The sequence below is a fragment of the Etheostoma spectabile genome, unplaced genomic scaffold (genome assembly GCF_008692095.1).
Source record: "Etheostoma spectabile isolate EspeVRDwgs_2016 unplaced genomic scaffold, UIUC_Espe_1.0 scaffold00005242, whole genome shotgun sequence".
In the NCBI taxonomy this organism is placed as follows: Eukaryota; Metazoa; Chordata; class Actinopteri; order Perciformes; family Percidae; genus Etheostoma; species Etheostoma spectabile.
The window spans coordinates 55,001-78,059 of NW_022603239.1; the positions used below are offsets into that span (position 1 = coordinate 55,001).

The 23,059-nt window shown below is 44.4% G+C and overlaps 3 protein-coding genes across 3 annotated transcripts in view; 1 reads left to right on the forward strand and 2 right to left on the reverse strand.

Annotated features, from left to right (window-relative positions):
- Positions 1-1,937, reverse strand: part of LOC116677479 (zinc finger protein 665-like) — a 12,494-nt gene extending 10,557 nt beyond the window's left edge. Inside the window, exon 1 of the mRNA XM_032507936.1 lies at positions 376-1,937. Coding sequence (XP_032363827.1) covers positions 376-1,911 — 1,536 coding nt within the window. The 5' untranslated portion in view covers positions 1,912-1,937. The remainder of the gene's footprint in view (positions 1-375) is intronic.
- A 7,227-nt stretch (positions 1,938-9,164) lies between these two features.
- LOC116677489 (zinc finger protein 32) lies at positions 9,165-11,915 on the reverse strand. Its single transcript, XM_032507946.1, has 2 exons — positions 11,717-11,915; positions 9,165-10,276 (listed from the first exon to the last, which is right to left on the reverse strand). Exons 1-2 carry the CDS (start codon positions 11,850-11,852, stop codon positions 9,297-9,299), a joined length of 1,116 nt encoding a protein of 371 aa, XP_032363837.1. The 5' UTR covers positions 11,853-11,915; the 3' UTR covers positions 9,165-9,296.
- Positions 11,916-13,533: 1,618 nt separating this feature from the next.
- On the forward strand, positions 13,534-20,357 carry LOC116677480 (uncharacterized; the record flags this gene model as incomplete). Its single annotated transcript, XM_032507937.1, has 4 exons — positions 13,534-13,805; positions 17,350-17,577; positions 19,690-19,824; positions 20,296-20,357. Coding segments are annotated over exons 1-4 (618 nt in total), but the record flags the coding sequence as incomplete, so codon positions are not given.
- Positions 20,358-23,059: the final 2,702 nt, after the last annotated feature.

A 23,059-nucleotide genomic window follows, 5' to 3' on the forward strand; every position in this document is an offset into this window, starting at 1 on the left:
GTGTAAATACAAATACATCAACCGTTTCCCTATTAACTAGTTTATGATCTTTGCAGCTCTATCAGAGAGCCGCTTTAATTTCATATTCTTCCATTGGATCTGAGTTGCAGAGGATGAAATCTAAAACAATATATTTACTTTACCTACAGCTTCATCAATAATGGTAGAGTTGTATAACAGTTGAAATTTTTTTATTCCCAACCTGTATGTATTTTAAATGATCTGTTCTTATATTGTATCCTGTTATTTCATGTATATTCTGTATGTGTGCTGTGTGTCTGATATTTTGCTGCTGCAACACTGGAATTTCCCATTTTTGGGGATATCTAAATTAGAAAGTTCTGTTTCTCTTCTTCTCCCGTCGAGTTATCCTTTTGTCTTTAACTCTGCAGCCGGAGCTGCTTCCGTCTCGTGCTTCTTCATGTGTGTTTTCAGATTTCCCTTTTGCCGGAATCTTCTCCCACAGAACGAGCAGCTGAACGGGAGCTCCCCGCTGTGGATTGTCATGTGACTTGTTAACATGAACTTAAGACGGAAACCTCGTAGGCAGACGGAGCAGCTGAAGGGTTTTTCCCCCGAGTGAACCAGCGCGTGACTCTTTAGTTCTCCATTGAATCTGAAACCTTTGCCGCAGACGGAGCAGCTGAACGGCTTCTCACCCGTGTGAGAGGTCATGTGGTTTCTGAGGCGGAACATGTGTCCGAACTTTCTCCCGCACAGAGAGCAGTCGAACGTGCCCTCTCCCGTGTGAAGCCTCGTGTGTTCCAGGTAGTGGTAGCGCTGGACGAAGCGTTTACCGCAGACGGAGCAACTGAACGGTTTCTCTCCCGTGTGTAGTCTTATGTGGACCTTCAGGCAGAACTTACGGGTAAAGGTTTTGCCACAAAAAGAGCAGCTGAGTGGATCCTCAGCCGGGACGTCTGTCTGTTTTAAAGCTGACTGTGGTTCTCTGCTCTCTATCGAATCATTGCCGACTTGCTCTGTTGGTTTGTATTTTGCGTGGACTGCCATGTGTCTCCCAACGTCTCCTTGGAATCTAAAACGTCTCCCACAAACTGTACAGCTGTAGTTGTTTTCTCCGGTGTGATGTGGCATGTGACGCTCTAGCGTCTCCTTCTGAGAAAAACCTTTTCCACAAATGGAGCAGCTGAACGGCGTGTCTGTGTGTAGTATCATGTGGTCTTTCAGGGTACACTCATTGGTAAAACGTTTGCCACATAAAGAGCAGCTATGTGCTTTCTCCGCTGGGACTTCAGTATTTTTCCGAGACATCACACAAAACTGCCGTCCTTGGCTCTCTTTCGAACCACTGCTGACTTTAGAAGAGTCTCCAGTCTTGTCTTCGGGTTGTAAATGTGGATCTGGGTTCCTAAGTTCTGGCTCTTCCTGGTTCAGACTGGAGCTCTCCTCTGGGTGCTTTTTTGCGGCACTAACACAGGAAGTAGACAGTGTCTCTGTTTTGTGGATTTTCATGTGTCTTCCAAAATCTTCTTTGAATTTAAAACGTCTCCCACAAACTGTACAGTTGTATCTTTTCTCTCCGGTGTGGCGTTGCATGTGACAAACTAAGTTCCCCTTCTGAGAAAAACTTCTACCACAAACTGTTGGTTTGTCAGTTGAGTGAGTTATCATATGTATTTTAAGATTTGTCTTGTTGCTAAATCTTTTCCCACACTCAGAACAGCTGAACTGTTTCCTGTTTCCAGTTGTACTTCTTTTACCGCTTACAGGGACCCTGTTACATTTAAGAGTTGGCTGAAGTTCACTGGGTTCGGTCCGATGATCACTGACGTCCATTTTAAATTCAGAAGAGTCTCCAGTCTTGTCTTTAGTGTCTTCTGCTTCTGCCGTTTTGTGATGTGTCTGAGTGTCACTGACAGAGGACGTTGTCTCTCTCATGTGCGTTCTCATGTGCTTCACAAAAAAACCTCTGTATTTGAAACATTTCTTACAAACTGAACAGCTGAATGTTTTCTGTTCTGTACGTCTCAAAGGGACTTTGTTACTTTTTGGAGTTAACTGAGGATAACTGGGTTCAGTCTGATCATCATCACCGCCCTTTGTTTGAAATCCCAAAGAGTCTCCAGTCTGGTCTTCAGTCTCTGGTTGTAAAAGTGGTTGTGAGTTCCTGGCTGGTTCTGGTCCTCCCCAGTCCTCTCCTTCAGCTTCTGTTTCCCTGTCTTCAGCTTTCTCTCTGTTTTCCTCAGTTTGACTCTGGCGACCATCACACTGATGGTTCCTGAGCTGTTTGTACCAGGCAAAACTTTGGTCACAAATGCTGCAGCTGAACAGAATCTTTTTTTTGACCGTACATGACTTAAGTGTCTTGAAGCCAAGTCTTTTCAAACAGTCAGAGTACTCAGTCGTACAACTTACAGGGACTTCACTATTTTTCAGAGAGTTTAAAGCTGACTGAGGTTCTCTGGTCTCCTTCCAATCAGCACTGTCATCAGTCTCAGGATCAGAAGAGTCTCTAGTCTGGTCTTCAGTCTCTGGCTGTAAAAGTGGATGTGAATTCCTGGCTGGTTCTGGTCCTCCACAGTCCTCTCCATCAGCTTCTGTTTCCATGTGTTGAGTTTGTCTCTGATGAAGCTGTGAGGACTGAGCTTCCTCTTCATCATCTTCACTCTTCACAGGGACAGGAGTGAATGAGAACTTGGTGATATCAGCCTCCTCCAGCCCTTGAAGCTGCTCTCCCTCCTGACTGCACCACAGATCCTCCCGCTCCTCTTTAATGTGTGGGGGGGGCTGTGGCTCCTCCTGATCCACACTGGAGCTACACTCCTGCTGCTCAGGGGGAACCTCTTCTTTAACCACCAACAGCTGCTCAACACCTGCAGAAAACAGATACAAATACAATCAAATAAAGACAACTGTTTAGACAATACTGTTCCTGCAATAGGGATAAGGCTGAATGATATTGTGTTTTAGCATCGACATCACAATGTGCGCATGCGCAATAGTCACATCACAGGACGTTGCGATGTTGACATAATCCTTTTTTGCTGCTTGATAGAAAAGTAAACTTCCACCGTTCTCCTTTTAGATGATTATTATCAGTCGACCCATCCCCTTTAAGACAGGTAGCCATGTGGGCAGTGTGTATGTGACGTTAGTCCGACGGGGGTTATTGTTGTGGGAAGTGAGGCTCTCCGTGTGTAGTAAAGTAGCGTAGGCAGCAGCTGCCCCTGACGCAGTGAGGTCATAGTAGTCGATACTTGATGTGTACTTTTAGCTATTATTACAACGGTTTAGTCAGTACTTTTAGCTACTACTATATACAGTTTAGTCAGTACTTTTAGCTACAACTATATACAGTTTAGTCAGTACTTTTAGCTACAACTATATACAGTTTAGTCAGTACTTTTAGCTACAACTATATACAGTTTAGTCAGTACTTTTAGCTACAACTATATACAGTTTAGTCAGTACTTTTAGCTACAACTATATACAGTTTAGTCAGTACTTTTAGCTACAACTATATACAGTTTAGTCAGTACTTTTAGCTACTACTATTACAAATGTTCAGTCAGTACTTTTAGCTACTACTATATACAGTTTAGTCAGTACTTTTTGCTACTATTACAACTGTTTACAATGCTTATTTTGAAAGGACTAACCCTCTAACCTGTAACTACAGGTCTAAGTGACTAGCCAACGTCAGTAGTGAGCTGTGCAACTACAGACCCCATGATGCTTTGGGGACATAAACAGGAAGTATAAAACTGCCACCACAGACGGATTCAGTCAGCGGTTAGCTGTAGGCTCCACATTCAGAGAGAGGCTGTTTGAATGTGAGAAAAGAAGCGAAATAAAGTCTCAACCAGAAACACGGAACCGTTTCAACGCCGGTCGGTTACCGTAAAGCTGAGAGTAGAGCCGCGCTGCGGGACCCGACGGTACCCGACGGGCCGGGCTGGAACAGATTTTTTTATTTATTTTTATTTTTTTATTTAACCTTTATTTAACCAGGAAAATCCCATTGAGATTACTAATCTCTTTTTCAAGGGAGTCCTGGCCAAGACAGCGGCACAGATCACAACAACAATTCCATACATTAACATTCCATGTTTAGAGGATGCTGGGGTTCGGGTCGGGCTCGGTCCCATCAGCGTGATAAGGCGTTGAACATTTAGAATTTAAAACAGCTGATTATGGAGGTAATGGAGCTTGTTGCCCCGGGGGCATTGATGCTCATCTGGTGACATTTCCCAATGCCTTCCTACCATTGGTTAATAAAAGCGGCTTTCCACACAAACAAACGTACATGTGTCATTAGTATGAGAAACAAATGATTTTAACTGTGTCGGGCTCGGACAGAAAAATCTGGCCCGATCCGCACTCTAGTGTCAGTAGAGAGAGAGAGAGAAGTGAAGGGGCCACACCTGCTCTGTGGAGCCGAAACCCAGCGTCCAGTAGTTCCCGTTGTCGCTCGTTCTCCTCTTTTGAACGACAAAGTTCCTCCTCGTACTCTGCTATCGTTCTTTCAAACAGCCCAAATATCTCTTCAGCAGCCGCAGTTAGTCGCTGCTCCACCAACGCTCTCAGCATCTGGACTTTACACATTTTACCTCCACCAGCAACACACAGAGGCTCTGCTGGAGCTCGCACGCACGCGAACTAAATCCGCTTTCCGACCGGAGGGATTTTTGCAAAGCGACGCGCTAAACGGGCTACACACTAAGAGCACTTCCGGTGTTGCACTAGCAGCAGTGGGCGGAGTCTCACGCTGCTTCCTGTTTGAGTTTCGCCTAATGTCAGCAATAGATTTTAATTTTAGTTTATTTTTAATTCCAAATCCCTTTAACCCTTCTCTTTAGATGTCTAAAGGAAGCCACAAGGGTAAAATACAGTTAAGCATTGCCCCCCCCCCCTCTCCATATTCACCTCAGGCATAAAAACATCTGTTTATCTGAAAGTAAATCACAGATATTAAGGTCCATTTTCTCTGAGATGCTTAACATGTATTTCTTTAGGACTGCATGAGTTACCTCAGCAATAACCTCCTGAAAGCTTACACTAGACTACAGTTAAAAGATGAAACGATCATATTCTGCTGTAAAGAAAAGAGAGAACTACATATTAATGGACAGCACGTTGAGTAAGTACACGTGACCCCCCCACTGTAACAGATTAATAAAGGGTCAAACTTCAAAACAACAACATCCCTTCATCCCTTTAATCTGGACCCCCGTTTTCAGTCTTCACAGAGCCGGTCCCGAGGTCCCCGGATGTTAGAAGTACAGCAGCAGCCGTCAGAATGGGGGACTTAATGTCCCAGAGAGGACATTTGTTGTACAGGACTCGCATATTGACACATAATCCCCAACACACACTGAACCAGACCTCTACAGCCCTATTCATCGAACACATAACACACACATTCATAAATAGAAAACCATAAAAAGGAGTTCCCTAAAAGGCCTGATGTCATTAATGAATGAAAGTACACACCTGGGAGGTGGTCTCAGTCCGGACCAAACTGGACCACGGTCCGGTTCGTTTGCAGTATGAAAAGAAAACCCCGGAAATGAGTTGTTGGAGTACATGGTGAGACGAAAACATTAAGTCAATTAGAAAAGTGTGGCCAGGTTGGTTCAGCGGTAGAGCGGGCGCACATATACTTCGAGGTTTCAGCTTCGATGCAGAGGTCCAGGGTTCGAGTCCGACCTGTGACGATTTCCTCCACGTCTCCCTCCCCTTTCTCAATTAGCTGTCCTATCAAATGAAGGCGGAAAAGCCCGAAAAATCTTAAAAAAAAAAAAAAGTCAATTAGAAAATACTTGTACTTATATCTGGGGGGGGGGGGTTATGATATAGGTGATGCTGTGATTTTGGCAAGGTGCTAATAAAATACTGCAGTGTCACAAAAGAACAACCGCAGGGTCATTAACATTCTGATATACAACTCTTTCTGGTGAAAACAGGCGTGGACCGAGGGGGGGGGGGGCGGAGTCACGTACGCACACTTGTTGGTTTTTGTCTAACTCCATTTTGGGATTTTAGTCGTACGTACACTTTTAGTAAGTGAGACATAATCAGACACACAATTAAACTAAATGCCAAATTGGACTTGTATGAAATATGAATTATTACACCTCACTGAGGCTAAAGTCAAAACAGCCACGTGAGATCAGCCTTTTATTATCTTTTAGCAGAGTTAACGATGAATGCAATGGTCTTTTTTTACAGCACTCCCCAAAAACAGCATCCAGAGGTTTGGTCAAACGCAAACGCAGCTGCCAGTGTCAGAAAAGATCCGCCTGATAAGTCGAAAATTATAATGATCTTAAATGTAGTCTAGCGTGAGGTTTTAGGAGGTTAGTACAAACTAACTCATGCAGTCACAAAGAAATACATGTTTAGAACCATTTCAAAGAAAACCTTAATATATGAATTACTCTCAGATAAACATGTGTTACTGCGCTCTCCGCCCTACACCATTCCGAGTACTTCTGTATACTATGGTTAAACTCAATATCATCTATACTATGGGGACTTACCTTTGCTATATTATTTAAATACATATTTAATTTCACGTCACTTATTTACTTACACTGCAATATTTTTGTACTATGGCCGCCTCACTTTAAACTATCTTGTATATAATGCCACTTTACATTCATTCAGTACTTTTTGCAAATTGTCTGTTTGTTGTTGTTCTTTACTGTGTACACTGCTGCTGGAACAAGGGAATCTCCCCGTTGTGGGATGAATATAGTATTATCTTATTATCTTATTATCTTATCTTATGCCTGAGGGGGTTAATATGGCCACCAGCGGTTTACTCTTTCCTCCTTAAAGCAATAACCAGCCGTGAATAAACCCTGACTTTAATATGTTGACTGACTTTAGACCTGCACCACTGACTTTAGACTAGGGCCACTGACTTTAGACTAGGGCCACTGACTTTAGACTAGGGCCACTGACTTTAGACTAGCACCACTGACTTTAGACCAGGGCCACTGACTTTAGACTAGGGCCACTGACTTTAGACTAGGGCCACTGACTTTAGACCAGGGCCACTGACTTTAGACCAGGGCCACTGACTTTAGACTAGGGCCACTGACTTTAGACTAGGGCCACTGACTTTAGACCAGGGCCACTGACTTTAGACTAGCACCACTGACTTTAGACTAGCACCACTGACTTTAGACTAGGGCCACTGACTTTAGACCAGTGCCACTGACTTTAGACTAGGGCCACTGAGTTTAGACTAGCGCCACTGACTTTAGACTAGGGCCACTGACTTTAGACTAGCACCACTGACTTTAGACTAGGGCCACTGACTTTAGACTAGCACCACTGACTTTAGACTAGCACCACTGACTTTAGACCAGGGCCACTGACTTTAGACTAGCACCACTGACTTTAGACTAGCACCACTGACTTTAGACCAGGGCCACTGACTTTAGACTAGCACCACTGACTTTAGACCAGGGCCACTGACTTTAGACTAGCACCACTGACTTTAGACCAGGGCCACTGACTTTAGACTAGCACCACTGACTTTAGACCAGCGCCACTGAGTTTAGACTAGGGCCACTGACTTTAGACCTGCGCCACTGACTTTAGACTAGGGCCACTGACTTTAGACTAGCACCACTGACTTTAGACCAGGGCCACTGACTTTAGACTAGCACCACTGACTTTAGACTAGCACCACTGACTTTAGACTAGGGCCACTGACTTTAGACTAGCACCACTGACTTTAGACTAGCACCACTGACTTTAGACTAGGGCCACTGACTTTAGACTAGCACCACTGACTTTAGACTAGCACCACTGACTTTAGACTAGGGCCACTGACTTTAGACTAGCACCACTGACTTTAGACTAGCACCACTGACTTTAGACGGGGGTTTTCTTAATCAGTGGCGAAATTGTTTTCTGAAACTACAAAATAACACGAGGGAACGATTTCGCTGGAACACGCCTCCTCTTTCTGCTGAACCAGTTCATTCCCTAATTTACAGAACAAGAATGATACATGCGTCGGTGTACAAGTCACGGGTGCAAGCTGGGTGCAATTTATTTATAATTTACATTTTATTGTGTATTGATCCCCAGAGGGGAAATTACAAGATAGGGCCCCTTGTGTTAATGTGGGAGAATTTGGTATTTTGTTTTTTTCAAGAGTCAAAGAAAAGAAAATTATGAATGTAAAATTAGCAGTTAAAAAATATACTTACATACATTGATACTTTTATTTAGCATTACCAAAAAGGCTTTGAAAACAACAACACAACACATGGACCTCTCAGAGAGAGTTCTTTCAGTCCCTAGAGAACGATGTGTAGCACGGCAATTTTTCATATAAAATTTTATTTTGACACTTTGAGCTTTTAACAAATATTGCGCCTCACTTTTTTAGAGTTGGATTAAATTGGAGTAAAGGTTCAGCCCCAGTCGAAGGCCCCGCGCCAGAGTTCCCAGCCCAGGTTGGGGACATGTTTTCAGCACTTTTTTTTGTAGAATATAATTTAATAAATGACAGAACAGTGGAAGTATATGTAATATATATGAACAATAAAAATGATTATTGCGGCAGGTTCTGGTTTTATTTTCTGTCTCCCAGGGTGTATGCACACCACATACTGTACATATGTAGAGCTGGGTATTGTTTCAGCACCGATACTAATACTGTGACATGGATACCGGTTCCTAAACTATACTTTTACACATTACAGCACAAATCTTGAAAATGGTGGAAAATGTATTTTCCAGCTCCGACTACTGAGCTCTGTCACTTTGTAACGTAAAGTTGTTCCTGCGTGTCTCCACACAGTGTAACGTTAGACTGCCAATCACATACATAATTAGGTCTTGGTAGAAGCATGCTGCGTGCTGATTGGCTCACTGACACTGAGGAGATTTACTCCTAAGGTATTGAATGACAAGGCATTTTTTGATACTCTAAACCGTTGTTCAATTAAAGGTTTTTAAACTTCCCTTTCCCGAGCCACATCAACCAGCTCCGACTGGGGGGTCCGGAGGCGTTCCCAGGCCAGGTTAGAGATATAATCTCTCCACCTAGTCCTGGGTCTTCCCCGAGGTCTCCCCCCAGCTGGACGTGCCTGGAACACCTCCCATAGGAGGTACCCAAGAGGCATCCTTACTATATGCCCAAATGCCTCTTTACTATGGAATATGGAAAATACAATAACTTTTCCACATTCGATACTAAAGAGGCAATTCGGTCCATGCCTGAAAAGTATAAAATTCTGTACCCAGCCCTGTACATACATCATAATACGATACTTATACACATTAGACACAAAGCGGAAAGTTTGTTTTCAGCTGCTGCTGCTGCTCTCGCCGACACATTTGTGACTTTTGACCTGTGACTGCCACGTGAAGCGCTTGTCGCAGACGCTGCAGCCGAACTGCTTCTGACCCGTGTGCACCGAGAAGTGGTACGTCAGGTTGGCCTTCTGGGAGAAGCTTTTGTCGCACACTGGGCAACTGTACGGCTTCTCCCCAGTGTGCACGGTCATGTGCTTCTTCAGGCCGCCCTTCTGCGTGAAGCTCTTGTCACAGTACACGCAGCCGAACGGCTTCTCGCCCGTGTGGATCCTCATGTGGTTCACCAGGGCGCTGCGCACGGCAAAGCTGGTGTCACAGAAGGAGCACCTGAAGGGTTTCTCTCCGGAGTGACACCTCATGTGGCGGATCAGGTTGGGCCTCTGGGAGAAGCGCTTGCTGCAAACGGAGCAGCTGTATGGCTTCTCGCCTGTGTGAAACCTCATGTGTCTCCGCAGACTGTCCTTGCGGCCGAACCTTCGCCCACATTCGCCGCAGATAAAAGACTTTTTGTCAGCTTTACTCACAACATCACTGACGGCAACTTCATCGGCATTTCGAGAGCTTAAAGCTGACGGAGGTTCTCTCATCGGCTTACAGTCCTTGTTGTTGACGTCAGTCTCCGGTTCAGAACAGTCTGAAGCTTTGTCTTCAGTCTCTGGTTGTAAAAGTGGATGTGAGTTCCTGGCTGGTTCTGGTCCTCCACAGTCCTCTCCATCAGCTTCTGTTTCCATGTGTTGAGTTTGTCTCTGATGAAGCTGTGAGGACTGAGCTTCCTCTTCATCATCTTCACTCTTCACAGGGACAGGAGTGAATGGGAACTTTGTGATATCAGCCTCCTCCAACCCTTGAAGCTGCTCTCCCTCCTGAGTGCTCCACAGTTCCTCCTGCTCCTCTTTAATGTGTGGGGGGGGTTCTGGCTCCTGCTGGTCAAGGGGAACTTCTTCTTTTACCATTGACAGATGCTGGACATCTGCAGGAAACACACACAGAGAGAGAAAGAGAGAGAGAGAGAGAGAGAGGTTAATATAGTTGTAGAGAAACGGCCCACACTCCAAGAATTAAAATCTCATCTTTCACCTTTTAAAGTTCTGAGTTATTCAAATTGCAGTTTTCAGTCTCTTGTCACAAAGAGAATGAGATGTCACCCATTGGTTTGTGAAGATCTGCTATGAGTCTCTTTTATCATACAAAAATACTCTAACTCGTTAATGGATTATCAAAATAGTTGGAGATAATTTTAACATGGCTCTAGGGTGCTAGTTAGTGTTTTTCCTCTAGGTCGCACCGGTGCTAATGTCCTCGCATCTGCTGCCTCTCCACAAACAAATCAATGTTGTTTGAATGGATATGGTTTTATTTTATCAAAAATCTTATCTAAAGATAAAATCTGATGAGACCAACGGATTTCCTTTGAGTCGATATTCATAAAATTCATCAAATTTTAGTTTCCATAAAGCATTTTTCATCAATATCACTTAATTCAGATAAAACATTTGAATGGAAATATAGCTTCTGTCTCTCTCTCTCTGTCTGTCTGTCTCCCCCTTCTCTCTGTCTGTCTCTTTCTTTCTCTCTCTCTCCCTCTCTGTCTATTTCTACATCCTCATTGCCTCATCCTGCTGTAACATCTTGGTGTGTGCTGCCCTCTACTGGGCTCAACATGAAACAACTACCACCCACAACACACAATCTACTACACACAATCTACTACACACAATCTACTACACACCCCCAACACACAATCTACTACACACAATCTAATCTACTACACACACCCAACACAATGTGCTAGAGCTGGAATTGTTCAAAATGTTTATTAATTGTAATAATTGTCTCTGATGTAATTGTGATTAACAATGAAACTCTTTCTGTCACAATTGAAAACATCTATTAAATCAAAACGTGAATGAATGTCAATCTGTTGCTTATTTCATTCATGTGACCCAGATGATATTATCACACAGCCTAGAAAGTAAACAACGCCTCTTTCTCTTTATTATCAACAGTGGAGTGTAACTAAGTACATGTACTCCAGTACTCGTACTTCAGTCCAAATGTTAAGGTACTTGTACTTTACTTGAGTCTTTTCTTCTCATGTCACAACTGTTTGGATCCTTAACTCTTTCTAACATGTTTGAATACTTTAACTACATTTCCTGATGATACTTACACACCTTAACTGTAACAGAGTATGTTTACAGTGTGGTATTAGTACTTGTACTGCAGGAATAGGTCTGAGTACTTCTTCCAGCGCTGGTTTGAGAGTATTGAGAGAATTAAGAGCGACTAAGACACCATAAAGGCAGCGAATGGAGAGAACAGCAGCATCGTTCAGTCAGTACACAGTGAGTACACGGTTAGTATACTCACTGTGTAGTATGAGGAGGAAACGTGTCTGCAGCGTTCTCACCGAGCAGCTGGTGATGGCGGCGGTCCCTCTCCGCTTCGTACTCGCTGATTGTTGTCTCCAAATGTCCAAATATGTCCTCGAGAGCCGCAGACAGCCGCTGGTTGATGAAGACCTTCAGAGTGTGCAGGCGGGACATGTTGACAGGACAGGACAGGACAGGACAGGACAGGAACTCTGCTTCGCTGCTCGCTGCGTCAAGGCAACGATCACAACACGAACGACAACTTCCGGTTGACGTCTAACAAATAAGAGTCTTTATTGGATAAGGCATGATGGATACAATAGATGGATGGATGGATGGATGGATGGATGGATGGATGATAGATACAGTAGATGGATGGATGGATGGATGGATGGATGGATGGATGGATGGATGATAGATACAGTAGATGGATGGATGGATGGATGGATGATAGATACAGTAGATGGATGGATCTGTCAAAAAACAACAAATAATCGTGATAATTAATTGTGATCTCAATATTGATAAAAATCATGATTATCATTTTGGCCATAATCCTGCAGCCATAATAGTTAATACATTATAACATAAAAATCACATATTTATAACAGGTTGCATTTGAGCATTGAATATTCAAATATCATTTGTATACTAAAAAAACAAAAACAAATGAAATTTAAATAATATTATAGAGGAAGATTGACAGTTCTAGAGGTTTTTTTTAGAGTCAAAGACAAACTCAACACATGGAACCAGAAGCTGATGGAGAGGACTGTGGAGGACCAGAACCAGCCAGGAACTCACATCCACCTTTACAACCAGAGACTGAAGACCAGACTTCTAAGAATGATGACAAGGAATAACTATCCAAAATTATCCAACAAGGGCGACCTCTAGCCCCCCCCAGTAGGAGTGTGCGCCCCATGTGGGCGGAGTCCTGTGCAGCGGCCCGGGTTCGAGTTTGACCTTTGGCCTGTTGCTGCGTGTCACCCCCCAATCTCTCTCCCACCTTTCCTGATTGTCCACTGTCACTAATACTACTAAAGGGAAACATCTCCCAAAAAAGAATCTCTACAATCTTAAATATTTTATTCGGTATTGAAATGTTGTATAATCAGACACATGGAACCACCCAATACTTTACAGGGTCAACATATGTTCACTTCTCTCATCAGGATTCCTAACAAAACAAGAGTCTGCAGAAACTGCAGTATGTTCAGAATACCACAGGTGATCGAGCCTTCTGCTCTGCCACTCCTCGGACTTGGAACGCCCCCCCCCCCCCCCTCCGACCATCTGAGGGCACCACCGACTGAGACCTTTTAAAAAAAAAAAGGACTAAAAACCATTTCTTTTTAGCAGAACTTATGACTTTTAACCTTGCATAATAATGTCCTTGCACTATTTATATGTATTTTAAACTGATTTTTTTACCTGTAGCACTTTGAGGTTTGTCTTAAATGTAAAGTGCATTACAAATAAAATATATTATTATTATAAATGGTTTGATGTGAACAGTGTGGCACACCAGGACATGCTGAGTTCCCTCCAGGATGAAATAAAGTGAAATGATTTGAAGTAAACCATCTGTATGCATGTACACTAGCATGTACATTAATAGTTATTGTCAGGGTCCCAACGACCTAGGTGGAAGAGGAGAGGACTCTCCAGTTCAGGTCCATCCAAAGACCTCATCTAAAGTGTCACTACACTGGATAAGAAGTGCAGCATGCCCTCCTGCACGGGTGATGGCTTCGTAGCAAGGGAGCTACGCTAAGGAGAGGCTGACCCTCCCGTACCACTTCCGGACTCCGGAAGGACAATGCACCGGAAGCTGTAGTCCTGACTGCGGCTAACTTCCCCCTGTGACCAAGATGGCGTCTCTCAGAAAGCAGTGTTAGCAGAGGGTCTTTGTTGCGTTAGAAAGAGGTAAAATGTGTAAAGTCCAGATGCTGAGAGCGTTGGTGGAGCAGCGACTAACTGCGGCTGCTGAAGAGATATTTGGGCTGTTTGAAAGAACGATAGCAGAGTACGAGGAGGAACTTTGTCGTTCAAAAGAGGAGAACGAGCGACAACGGGAACTACTGGACGCTGTTTTCAACCCTCAGCTCCGGGTCCACAGAGCAGGTTAGTCCATTAAACCTTCAGCTGGTCTTTCTCTCCTTCCTGGGCTCTCTTCTCTCAGCAATATATTATAAATATTAGAGATTTAGTTGAAAGATGAAGACAGTGCTTCTTCCTCCTGAACAGGCAGCATTAGCTTCATGCTAATTCATCACGGCTACAGGGGACGGCCGTTTTATGTCATTTCAACATTCGTGTACTCACTATAAATTATATAGCGAGAGAACCCGAGTTGGTAACTCACAAAACAATTGAGACAGATCCAGTAAAGTGATCCCGACTGGTCCTGGCTAACCGTGGCTAACGCTGCCATGCTAACCCTGCTAACGGCTAATGTTACTGTAGGACCAGGCCAGCGGCCGTAGTAAATAATCACTACTTTTATCATCGTAAAACACACTTCATTCAAAGTGGACAGAAACTAAATACAACTACCAAAAGCCGTCTTGGTTCATCTTTCCTCTGTTCCACCAATCACCACTCTGGTCTGGTTGGAATAAACTCTTAATTCACCCATTTACATGTGGAGATATGCTGCTCTATACACGCTAAAATTAGTGATTATTTACATGGAGTCTGGTGGAGATATGCTGCTCTATACACGCTAAAATTAGTGATTATTTACATGGAGTCTGGTGGAGATATGCTGCTCTATACACGCTAAAAGTAGTGATTATTTACATGGAGTCTGGTGGAGATATGCTGCTCTATACACTCTAAAAGTAGTGATTATTTACATAGAGTCTGGTGGAGATATGCTGCTCTATACACGCTAAAAGTAGTGATTATTTACATGGAGTCTGGTGGAGATATGCTGCTCTATACACACTAGAAGTAGTGATTATTTACATGGAGTCTGGTGATTTTGGGGCTGTTCTGAATAAACAAAGGTTTTTATTTAATAGGTAATCCCTTAGGACTGGATAGGGGATTATAACTTAGTAGTGATGTTCACCTTGGAACACAACAACATAGTAGAGATTAGATTAGATTAGATTAGATTATACTTTATTTATCCCACGACGGGGAAATTCTGTCGTTACAAGTAGCAGCATAGCAGCAACAGCAAAAAACAGAAAAACAAAACAATAACACACAAACAAGTAAGCACGAAAGAAATACAAGGCAAGAAATACAAGGCAAGAAATACAAGGCAAGAAATACAAGGCAAGAAATACAGGCAAGAAATACAGGCAAGAAATAGACAATGAAATATGGTAGACTGAGTAAGTAAAATGCCGTCAAACAAAAGGAGTTTTAAAGTGCGGTTGCCATGATAAGAGAAACAATATTGCGGTGTAAGTGACGTTAAAAATAAGTTAAGTTGAATGTGTAATTAGAGCAAAGAAGCAAGAGTCGGTAGCATAATTTAAATTATATTAACCTGAGACCATAATATTGAAAAGTAAGTACTTGTAATAAAATAATATAAATACCAATATTAAAGATAAACAGAAAGTGTGTGATGTAGATGGGAGAAAAACAGGAACAGAAACTACAACACTATCAGGTAGAGCAGGTGTTGTAGAGTCTGACAGCGGCCGGGATGAAGGACCTGCGGTACCTCTCCTTCTTACACCGTGGGGGATCAGTCTGCTGCTGAAGGAGCTGCTCAGGGACCCCACAGTGTCATGTAGGGGGTGAGAGGTGTTGTCCATGATGGATGTCAGCTTGGCTAACATCCTCCTCTCCCCTACTTCCTCTATGGGGTCCAGAGGACAGTCCAGGACAGAGCTCGCTCTCCGGATCAGTCTATTGAGTCTGCTCCTGTCCCGGTCCGAGCTGCCCCCCCTCCAGCAGACCACAGCGTAGAGGATGGCAGAGGCCACCACAGAGTCATAGAAGGTCCTGAGGAGAGTCCTACACACTCCAAAGGACCTGAGTCTCCTCAGCAGATGGAGGCGACTCTGGCCCTTCTTGTAGAGTGCTTGGGTGTTATCAGTCCAGTTCAGTTTATTGTTTAGGTGAACACCCAGGAATTTGTAGCTCTCCACTACATCAATGTCCAATCCCTGGATGCTCACCGGTGAGAAGGGGGATGTTTTCCTCCTGAAGTCGACTATCATCTCCTTTGTCTTGCTGGTGTTAAGCTGAAGCTGGTTGAGCTCACACCAGCTGACAAAGTCCTTGATAACCGACCTGTATTCCAGATCGTTCCCCTCAGAGACACAACCACAACGGCTGTGTCATCAGAGAACTTCTGGATGTGGCAGTGGGTGGTGTTGTGTGTGAAGTCCGAGGTGTAGAGGGTGAAAAGGAAGGGGGAGAGCACCGTACCCTGAGGGGCACCTGTGCTGCAGTGCACCACGTCAGACACACAGTGATGGAGCCTCACATACTGTGGTCTGTTGGTGAGGTAGTCCGTAGTCCATGCAGCCAGATGTTGGTCCACTCCGGCACTCTCCATCTTCACTCTGAGGAGCGAAGGCTGAATGGTGTTAAAAGCACTGGAGAAGTCGAAGAACATGACTCTCACAGTGCTCCCGCTGTCCTCCAGGTGAAGCAGCGATCTGTGCAGCAGGTAGATCACTGCGTCGTCCACTCCAATCCCAGGCTGGTAAGCAAACTGCAGGGGGTCCAGCTGTGTGCCCACCAGGGGTCGCAGGTGACGCAGGATGATCCTCTCCATGGTCTTCATCAGGTCTTCATCAGGTGAGAAGTCAGGGCAACAGGCCTGAAGTGGTTTGGCTCCTTGGGTCGCGGTGACTTTGGTACCGGGACCACACAGGAGGTCTTCCACAGGGCTGGGACCTTCTCCAGGCTCAGGCTCAGGTTGAATAAGTGCCTGAACACACCACAGAGCTGGTCAGCACAGTCCCTGAGGAGACTTGGGCTGATGCCGTCCGGGCCCGGGGCCTTCCTTGCCTTGAGCTTCTTCAGTTGACTTCTCACCTGACCATCTGTTATGGAGAAGTGGGTGGAGGATGACTGGGGTGTGGGATGGTAGGAGGTGAGGGTCTCAGGGAGGGGGAGAGGGGGGTGGTGAACTGATGAGCGGGGAGAGGGGGGAGGAGCGGGCTGGTGGGTTCATTGCTGATGCGGGTCGTTGAAAGTATTGTAACCACTGAGGTTTAAAGTGTGTGTTTGTGTCTCTCTGTGTGTGCATGCGTCTGTCTATAAGAACAAATGCAAGATACAAAAACATTATGACAATTCAAGTCACCTTAACCGGTACTTACCCTCCAAACAACTCTGTGCTCTCCGGTGTCCGGCAAAATAGAAGCTCTGCATATCTACTCCGGAGGGCTGGGACGCAGCCGTTCTGTAGTCTGTGGAAGTTCACACATTGACTTTAATGGAAACCAAATTACTCTGCAGCCGTTCCGCATCCTGTGGAATTTGGGCGTTAGACGTAGTCAGATTTTAAAATCTCCAGTTAGCTTGTAGCGCTGACTACATGTAGGAGTCTTAGAGCTTATTTTCACATTGGCCACCGAGCTTAACAACTTTTCTGGCGGAAACCCTGCAAAGAACTGACTGAACAACTAGTATGCGTCAAAAAATCACAATCCAGGTGATAAGATACAGTTCTCTGTGTTTCCTGCAGGTGTTGAGCAGCTGTTGGTGGTTAAAGAAGAGGTTCCCCCTGAGCAGCAGGAGTGTATCTCCAGTGTGGACCAGCAGCAGCTAGAGTCCCCCCCACACATTAAAGAGGAACAGGAGGAACTGTGGAGCATTCAGGAGGGAGAGCAGCTTCAAGGGCTGAAGGAGGCTGATATCACCAAGTTCCCATTCACTCCTGTCCTTGTGATGAGTGAAGATGATGAAGAGGAAGGTAGGAACATTAACAGGGTTTTTAGGGGAATAAACAGGGGGCCTAGTCCACACATCATTCCTGGACGGGAGAAAAACAAGCTCTGGTTTATTGGCATTTCTTTTATCCAATCACTACCATCTTGGATAGAATATAAGAACATTTTGTCATCTTCTAAAACAGTGTAGGTCATCATCATAATCATGGCTAAACAAATGAAATAAACAACATGACATAAAACTTCAATAATTGTTGTATTAAATCTCCTAAGTATTACTTAGTAGCATGTATCCTGTATGCTTTGCTTACTCAAGGTTTATAGCTAAGAACACAAGTCTATCAACCTCTGCAGGCTTGAGGCAGGTGATGATGTTGCCACTTGTACTGAAAAGTCTCTCTGATGGCGAGCTTGTCGCAGGAATACACTGGTGTTTGTGGGCAAGTCTGGCGAGTCGAGGAAAGCTTTGTTTGTGTGCTTTCCACCATGCAAGTGGATCCTCCTTATTGTCCATTGGAGGTGTTAGCATGTCTGTGTTTAACTGTACCTCCACAGCATCCTTTAGGGTCGGAGAGGAATCACCCTTTGCTACAGTTTCACTCTGTTTAAAGAAGCTTCCCAAGGACGTCTTTGCTTTCTTATCCTGGACTGCACTGGTAACGTCTGGCTCCACGTCAGCGCTGCAGCTTGCGGTCTCCTGGCATTCCATCATCTGTGATGCTACTCTGGCCTTAACTTGGCGCTTCTTGTCATCACTGATAAAGTCCATCTTGAACCGGGGATCCAAAAAATATGCCATATCTAGCAGGTTCTGAGTATCATCATCTCCAAATTTCTCGTTAAGGTAGTCCAGCATCTTCTTCTTTATATTCTTGGTCAGGTCTGTGTCTTCCTCTTGCATTTCCAGTAGTGAAGTGTTGAAGAGCTGAAGAACTGGCTTTACAAATGAGACACTGAGGTATTCATCCCCTGAAAGTGCATCAGTGAAACCCAGCATTGGACCCAGTGACTTGCTCACAGATTCCAGGACATCTATATCTTGCCAGGTTGGAATTAGGTGCCGCCCCTTCTTGTCTGCAGACAGGACCTGAGTTAAAGCCTTCTGCTGCTCTTGTATCCTGCTGATCATCTGTTGGGAACCCTTCTTGTTTGGCATTCTGAGATGAGACTATGTGATGGTAGACTGAGTTCCTTCTGGACTCAGCATCTCTTGCCTTCCAGCTGTGAGAGAAGTGGTTCACCAGCTTCTTGCAGACTCCTACTGCACAATCAATACGGCCCTCATTTTTCAGAATCAGAAATACTTTATTGATCCCCAAAAAGAAACTCTGTGTGGCAGTTGCACAAATAGTATAAATATTAGAGTAGAAATATAAATAAAGAAATAAAAGAAGTGTGGATATGTACGGTATTTACATAGTTAAAGGAATGTTGGGATACAGTAGTTACATAATTAACATAAATAAGGAGTTGCAATGGTGAGAAGAAGTAATAATAATAGCAGTTGAGTATTGCACACATTTTAGGCCAGTGTTATTGCACAAAACAGATAATACAGATCATATTGTCCAGTTTTAACCTGTGTGTGTGTGTGGTGTGTGGTGTGTGGTGTGTTGTGTGTGTGTGTCAGTCAGACACTTAGAGGAAGAAGTTATCAAGTTTGATGGCCACAGGCAGGAAAGACTTCCTGTGGTGCATTTTGGGAGAATGAGTCTTTCACTGAAAGTGCTCCTGTGATTGAGCAGCAAGTCATGGAGTGGGGGCAAGACATTGTACAAGATGGCATGTAGTTTGGACAGTGTCCTCCTCTCTGACACACCCGACAGAGAGTCCAGATCCACCCCCACAACGTCACTGGCCTTGCAGATCAGTTTGTTGAGTCTGTTGGCGTCCGCTACCACCAGCTCCTTGGTCTTTGTCACGTTGAGCTGTAGATGGTTCTACTCCCTCCATGTGACAAAGTCCCCCACCACAGCTCTGTACTCAGCCTCCCCCCCCCACCCCCCCACAGCTCTGTACTCAGCCTCGTCCCTGTCCCAGTGACTGTGTAGTATTCCACGTGTAGTATTCTTCATAAAAATCACAATCTAGGTGATGAGATAAAGTTCCACAACATTTCTGTGTGTTTCCTGCAGATGTTGAGCAGCTGTTGGTGGTTAAAGCGCAGAGCAGTCAGGAGGGAGAGCAGCTTCAAGGGCTGGAGGAGGCTGATATCACCAAGTTCCCATTCACTCCTGTCCCTGTGAAGAGTGAAGAGGATGATGAGGAAGGTAGGAAAATAAACTACTCTCTGTGTGTGCGTGTGCGTGTGCGTGTGCGTGTACGTGTGTGTCTTTGCTTTGTCCTGTGACAGCCAAAGCTGTATTTGTTTCTGAGTGTGTCTTTGGTGGTAAATGGCAAATGACCTCTGTCCTCTTGCTAGCCCATTGAATGACCTCAAATTCTCCTGATTCAAGAAGCTGCAGTAGCTTGTTGACCAACTGCTGGGCCTCTTCAGCTAAGGGAACCCTCTGTAAGCAGTTGTTCACGAATAAGGTGTGACTTGCACAAGAAGGCTTGCACTCCGTCATAACTGTTTGCAGTTCTAGTATTTAAATGTTATTTGAATTTGCTTGATTCCCCTCGTTAAAATTGTTAGATGAAATGAATAAATATAAGGTGAAATAGTTAGCTAAAAGTACTGATTAAACAGTTGTCTGTACTTGATTTTGTTTCCTGAATCTTTTATGTGTTTCCCACAGGTTTCGTTCCCCCTGAGCAGCAGGAGTATAGCTCCAGTGTGGACCAGGAGGAGCCAGAGCCCCCCCCACACATTAAAGAGGAGCAGGAGCAACTGTGGAGCAGTCAGGAGGGAGAGCAGCTTCAAGGGCTGGAGGAGGCTGATATCACCAAGTTCCCATTCACTCCTGTCCCTGTGAAGAGTGAAGATGATGAAGAGGACGCTCAGTCCTCACAGCTTCATCAGAGACAAACTCAACACATGGTAACAGAAGCTGATGGAGAGTACTGTGCAGGACCAGAACCAGCCAGGAACTCACGACTACTTTTACAACCAGAGACTGAAGACCAGACTGGAGACACTTCTGAACCTGAGACCGATGACAGTGATGACTGGACGGAGACCAGAGAACCTCAGTCAGCTTCAAACTCTCAATCTCAACACATGGAAACAGAAGCTGATGGACAGGTCTGTGGAGGACCACAACCAGCCAGGAACCCAGCTTCAAACTCTCTGAATGATCTTTCAATATTTAAAAAACGATTCAGCTGCTCGGAGTGTGGGAAAGGATTTGGCTTCAAGTCAGAACTGAAGAGACACATGAGATCTCACACAGGAGAAAAACCTTTCAGCTGCTCCTTCTGTAAGAGATGTTTTGCGCACGGTGGACAGTTACAAAAACACTTGAGAATCCACAAAAAACGACAAAATTATTTTACTCAGTTCACACAGTTTCATCAGAGACAAACTCAACACATGGCAACAGAAGCTGTTAGAGAGAACCGTGGAGGACCAGCACCAGCCAGGTTGCTTCCGGACTATAAGTGGCACTTTTTTTTCCCATAGTTTGGCTGGTCCTGCAACTTATAGTCAGGTGCTCCTTGTATATCAGATGTATATAATTTAACGTGTTTTTAAACGTTAATTCTTACTGAAAACATTACCATCTACAGCCGTGAGAGGGCGCTCTAGGGTTGTGACAACTATAAAGACAGATGAGAAAGACTGAACAATCAGAAACTGGGTGAAGCTGTGGAGTTGTCTGAGTCATTGATGGCTACGTTAGACGAGGGTGAGCCCTCCTTCTACTGAGTGTAGAAAGGTATCCAAACGTGTCGACGAGTTTGATCTTGTTCCTGCTGCCACAGTTTAAATGTGACCCGAGAAATGTTGGTTGATGCCCAGATAAATGATCCGTTTCTAACTTTTTGTCTGTCGTCTCCAAAGAAGACAGCAAGCCCGGTGTGTTTCTTCTGGACAACGGTGTCTTGATGAGACGGCGGAGTTCTGACTCCAGTGAGATACTTGGTGTAAATCAGGTAGTTGTCTTGCACATGACTCCAGATTAGCTGGGCACCTGGGTGAAAAAAAAACATACCATTGCGTGTTGCTCAATTTCTTTTGGCCCAGAATAAAAACTGACGTAGCTAAGTACTGCTGCACCTGTCACACATGTCAAGTTGTGGGAAAGCCCACGCAACCTGTTCCTACCTAGGGGCGCCCTGCACACTATCACTGTGCTGTTGATAGATTGTGTGGGTCCGTTACCAAGAACTGAATCCAGACATCAGTATATGTTGAATGTGACGTGCGCCCCAACACGGTACCCTGAGGCTATCTCCCTGCGCACCCTCAGAGCAAAACCAGTTGTGAAATCTCTCATTAAATTCTTTTCAACTTTTGGATACACAGAGTGACCAAGGCGCACATTTCATGTCCAAACTGTTGGCCTAAAGGCCATGTTGTGTAAATATTGTCTAAAGTCTAACAGATATGGGGATGGGGGCCTCCCTCGTCTGTTAATTGCTGTGTGTGAAACTGTTGTTGGGTTTTAGTCTGTGTGATCTGGTCTTCGGCCATACTGTGCGTGGTCTCCTTCGGCTCCTTAGAGAAAAGTGGTTGTCAGTCACCAAAAAATGAGCATAATGTGCTGGATTGTGTCAGTTCTTTTCATGTCAGTCAGCCCGTGATAACATGACACGAAGTCAAACTAAAATGAAGCTTGCCGTCTCGGTTTTCGTGTCCATACACAGTGGAGAGAAAAATAGTATGAAGTGATACAGACTATGTTGTTCAAACTCCAGATCAGAAAAAAGAAAATCTAGAGTATGCTACATTAAGAGTTGTCTAATTAAGACGTCCCTTTTCCCTGTCCGCTGCTCCTCCTCAGGACAGTCTGCTGTGATGGGTCGGCAGGTTTGATGCTGGCCGCTTGTTTGAGAAATTCAGGAGTTCGGAGTAACTTGGAGGGTTTTTGTCCAATCTGTTTGACTCATCCTGTGCGGATGTTATAGATTTGCACCTGTTGCTTTTCTCTGACCATCCTAGTCAAACGTCTGTCCTGGACCAGGACATTCTTGTTTTAGGTAGGTTCCGTTTCTTCACAGCAGTAAGGTGGACTGCTTGTTTTCTCCTGTTTATTTAGTTAGGAAGGTAAGTCTTTTGTCCTTTTGTTTGTAAGGTCATATTCTCATCTCCTAGACAGGGTTGTTTTTTGTTATCTTGGTGGTAGGCCACCCCGAAGCCTTGAATAATGGACCTATATCTATATATTTTTGATTAATGTGAAATAAAGCTAGAGTTTCCTACTAAAGGGATTGAAACATCTGGTTCTATTAGCTTTACTAATTACTGTTTACCTCTTTCTTTCTGAATCCATGTTGACTGTCAATAAGTAATTTGTTTTAATCTTTGAATATGTCCAATCTGTCATTGAAGAGTTTTTCTAGAGTTTTTGATAATTGCGGCAGAGCGACTTGCCTGTAAATTGTGAAGTTTATCTCCAG